The following is a 4,127-nucleotide window of genomic DNA, read 5'->3' as shown; positions in this document are numbered from 1 at the left end:
GGAGTGAGGGAGCGCGAGAAGCCAGCATTCACGTGCGTACACATCGAACGGAAGAACAAACCCTGAAAGCGATTCGTGAAGACTAAACAGGGGATGGGGGTGGAGAAACAAAAAAAGGGGGATTAAGCCCCCCCCCACCCACTCCACCTCCCCCCAAACATTACACAGCGCATTGTGTGAACTTGGCTGCCTCAAAAGCAAACGTGAACCGCACTACACGAGCATTCGCTGAAGAATGGGAAGACACTTCATACGATTATCGCCCACATTTCTCCTGCCTTATCCCATCCTTTGTCTCTCCCCACCCCTCCCTTTTTAGGATCATCCCCTTCCCTCCCTTCCCTCCCCCCGGTCGTTCCTAAAGACTCACCCACCCATCCTTGGCAGCACGTAGACCATGGGTGTCGCACCAAGTCGTGAGACTATCCGGCGACTTTTCGCCAATGTGAATCCGGCGAACCCCTGGGCCCCTGGCAGTGGCAGTGGAGGCGGGAGCGGAGGCAGCAAACGGCACGACATAATTCTCATCCCCCTCACAAAGGAGTACTTCCCCAGCCCTGACTGCCCGTTATTCATCCAGTTCCATCGGGCACGCTGCGACGCCGCGGTGAACTACTACTTTCGGCGGCCTGGCGACCCGGGAGACCTCAGCTGCATTCCCAATTATGCGGGCTCGTACCGACTACCAGGAGAGGAGACGCGCGCGCAGCGGCAGCGGCGCAGACGCCATCGTCGGCAGGAGCGCGAGGCGCGTGCCGCATCCGCCGCCGCATCGACCCCTGAGAGCGGCGTAGACACGTGTGTGCGCGCTGCCAATTTCATGCCCGAGGAAGGCCACAGCAGCAGTGAGGATGATGACGCCAGCGAGGACGACTCGTACCCCTCGCGCGAGGCCCTCTATCGTGGCGTCATTGAGCACGTGGAAGAAATGCTCTTCGACACGGATGCGGAGATGCGTCATGCTTACGAGTGGTCACTCGCGCACCCGCACACCACCATGGGACCCGACGGCAAAGCGCAGCGAAAGGTGCTGCCCGTCCTGTGCGCTGTGGCCTTCCGGTCAGACATCAGCAAGTTGCAGAACCCGCACAGTGTAGTCCCTGGCAGTGCTGCTGCTGCGCGAGCACCGTTTTCCCAGCCCTCTGCCGCCGCCGCCGCCGCGCCACCGCAAGCCTGCCATGGTGGTTGTGCCTCCATTGCCATGAGTAACATGCAGGCGGCACTAGAGAACGGGGTGTACATGTTCGGCTCTATCATCAACATTGTCGGCTGCTTCGGCTTCGCCTCTATGCAGGAGGACGTGGAAGATGTACGGCGGGTGTCGACGCAGGTGTCAGCGATGGCGAACCAGGTGACCAGCCTGCTAACTCCACGTTCCATGCCGTCGCACTCATCGACAATAGCGGGCACGTACCACAATGATCCATATTCCTTCACCAGCAGCCAGGCCAGTAGTGGCAGCATGAAGGGGACATCGATGACGAGTAGTGGCACGCTGCTGAGAACGCGTGGGGCAAGTAAAAGGGGCGTCCGTCATCTCGCTCGCGTCGGCATATTCGAGGACGTTATGACGTTACCGCCTCCGGTGGCCGCACCGTTGGCGGCGATGGTGTTCCTCACTAAGTCTGCCGGTGAGCAGAACCTCGGCCGCGTCACGTACATCGCCGCGAGCACCTATTACTATCAGATGATACAGGCTGGTTTAATTGAGCGGCATCCCGGTGTGAACATGGAGGGTCCCATTCCCTGTTCAAGTCAAATGACCGCCTCCGCACCACATTTTTCCCCCTCCGGCAACGGGGCCAACGGCGCTGCTGCTACACCTGCAACAGGTACACCGCTGCCGTTGATGTACGATGTCGCTGCTGCTGCTGCTGCTGCTGGGGACTTACACGCCTCACCCGTTTCATCGCCGCCACAGTTCGCTACTCCACAGGGACTGCCGCGGCCCTTCCTGCCGCCGATGGAGACGTTTAGCTTTTCGAGTCTCCTGACGAACATCCCTATTCTTTCTTTCCTGTACGAGATGAAGTGGCGCTGGGGCTACCTTGGTGTCCTCAAGGGCGGCATCCCGGCGACTGACACAGCGTGCAACAGCAGCGCCGGTGATCCCTTCTTGGGTCACCACACGGATGGCATGACGGCTCGAGGCCCGGGAACCATGATGGGCAACCACAGTACGGGTGGATTGGCTGCCATTGACCGCAGCATGGGGCAGGGTGTTACCGACGAGATGGAAATGTGGATTACTGCAGATCAGATGATCCACGGCCGCATCTCGAAGGATCTCGCGCAGCGCCTGTGCTGGTCCCTCGCAGAGCGCCCAGAGGTGATGCAAGAGCGTGTGACGCAGCTGCCGAGCGAGGGGAGCGGATACTGGCGGTACCGCGGGCTGGTGGATCAGGCTCACCCACCGCCGATTCCAGAGCCAGGCCGCGTGGTGGCGATTCACCCGAAAGATGTGTACGTAATGGGCAGTGATGTCCTGCCAGGGTTCAACGAGGGTGACATTCTGCGCTTCGACCCGGGCCGCCTCGTGTGGTTTGCAGACCACTCAATTCCCCTCGAGGGTGTCGTGTTGGCAGCGATGCGACCCTACTGCAAACAGGCACGCGAGGCGGACCCGGAGGACGTGGCTTGGGTGACGCGGGTGTGTGATCGAGAGGAAGCCGAGGCTTTGCAGGGCGACGAGGGCGATGTGTGGTACTCACCCCCACCGCCGAGCGAAGAGGAGCTGGAGTTGTTGGAGTCGCACCCCAACATGGTGCACACACACGAGCACGTAGGGAATTTTTATGTTTATCGCTTTGAGCGAGACGGCCAGACGTACTACCACGGAACCGTGCCTAACTTTGCGAATCCAAACAAGAAGAAGCAACTTGCCGCTAGCGGCACACTTACGGGTTGCATCTCAGGCACTCACAGTAGCGCCAGCGCTCAGCCATCCACTGCGACGCCGGCTGCTTCTTCTTCTTTCATGTCCTCGAGGACACGACCGCCACCGGTTTCATCTGCCCCGGCCGCTCCCACTGCCAGCGCAGGCAAACCAACGAGCGTGCCGGTGCCCAAAACGATCGCCAGCGCGCTTTTTTCACTGCTTCCAGCTTCACGCGCTACGGCCCAAAAAGGCAACATCGGCAATAACGATCTTAATGGTAGTGTGGCAGCGGGAACTGCATCCAGCGAGCACGGAGGGAATGTCGCACCACAGCCTAGCGCTGTCAGTGGCTCAGGCCACACCCAAGTAGCCCCAACGGCTGCGTACTTGGCCACACCCGTGATGTCGTCAGCTTCCTTGGGAGCGATGAACACTGCTCGACGGTGGGTCCAGGCACTGTACAGTTATGCCTATGGTGCGCCGAACTTGCATGCCACGCGCCGCAATCCCAGCGGAGCGACACCGATTGGCAGTGCTGGAGGGTCATCACGCCCGGCAGTCTTGGGTGAAGTAGCGAAGTCCGGCGTTCCTGGAATGAGCCACAGCGGGAGCAGTTGCACGTCGACACCGCAGCACGGATCGCATGGCATTACTCCAACCTCGATGGCCACACCGGGTGGTTTTCCAAACTCAGCCTCCCTCGATGTAGCTGTGTGGCCGCCATTCCAGTGCATGCCCTCCGCCACTGCACCGGTGCTGAGTGCGACTCCTGGCGCTGTTTCGTTCTCCACGTCTAGCGCGCCAACATTTACGGCTGGCGGCGGCCTGCTTGCGCATCAACACTCTCGATCATCGTCGCGAGCACAGGTGTCGCAGACGGGCCCGCAAGGTGCGAGTGATGCCTCTGTCGTTGCGTCGCACGCCTGCGACACAGGCGCCGTTATCGCCTCTTCGTCAAAGCCGATCAAGCGCTATTTGGAAGGTGGAGTCTGCGAGTGGGACTGGCGGAGCCAGTAAAGGTCTGGGACGTTGTCTTCACGATGAGCGTGTGCGCGTTTTTTTTTCATTTTGGAAAAAAAGATCCGTGTGCAGTGTGTGTGATTACGGTTGTAGCGTGTCGACCGGCTTCTCTTCCGGTTTCAAGTGATGTTGCAGCGTCTGCTTTGACTTCTCGCCCCTCCTTTTCTGTGTGCGCTCCTCTGACGGTGCCTTGTGTTCACCTCCGTCTCCCCCCTTCCCCTTCCCTTCC

The 4,127-nt window shown here is 60.1% G+C and overlaps 1 protein-coding gene across 1 annotated transcript; it reads left to right on the top strand.

Moving 5' to 3' along the window:
* Positions 1-397: 397 nt before the first annotated feature.
* On the top strand, positions 398-3,895 carry JKF63_03878 (uncharacterized protein; the record flags this gene model as incomplete). Its single annotated transcript, XM_067899875.1, has 1 exon — positions 398-3,895. The coding sequence occupies one exon, from the start codon at positions 398-400 to the stop codon at positions 3,893-3,895; it is 3,498 nt and encodes a 1,165-aa protein (XP_067755081.1).
* Positions 3,896-4,127: the final 232 nt, after the last annotated feature.

The sequence above is a fragment of the Porcisia hertigi genome, chromosome 31 (assembly GCF_017918235.1).
Source record: "Porcisia hertigi strain C119 chromosome 31, whole genome shotgun sequence".
NCBI lineage: Eukaryota > Euglenozoa > Kinetoplastea > Trypanosomatida > Trypanosomatidae > Porcisia > Porcisia hertigi.
Note: the sequence above shows the minus strand (reverse complement) of the source record. Positions and strands in the feature narration are given on the sequence as shown.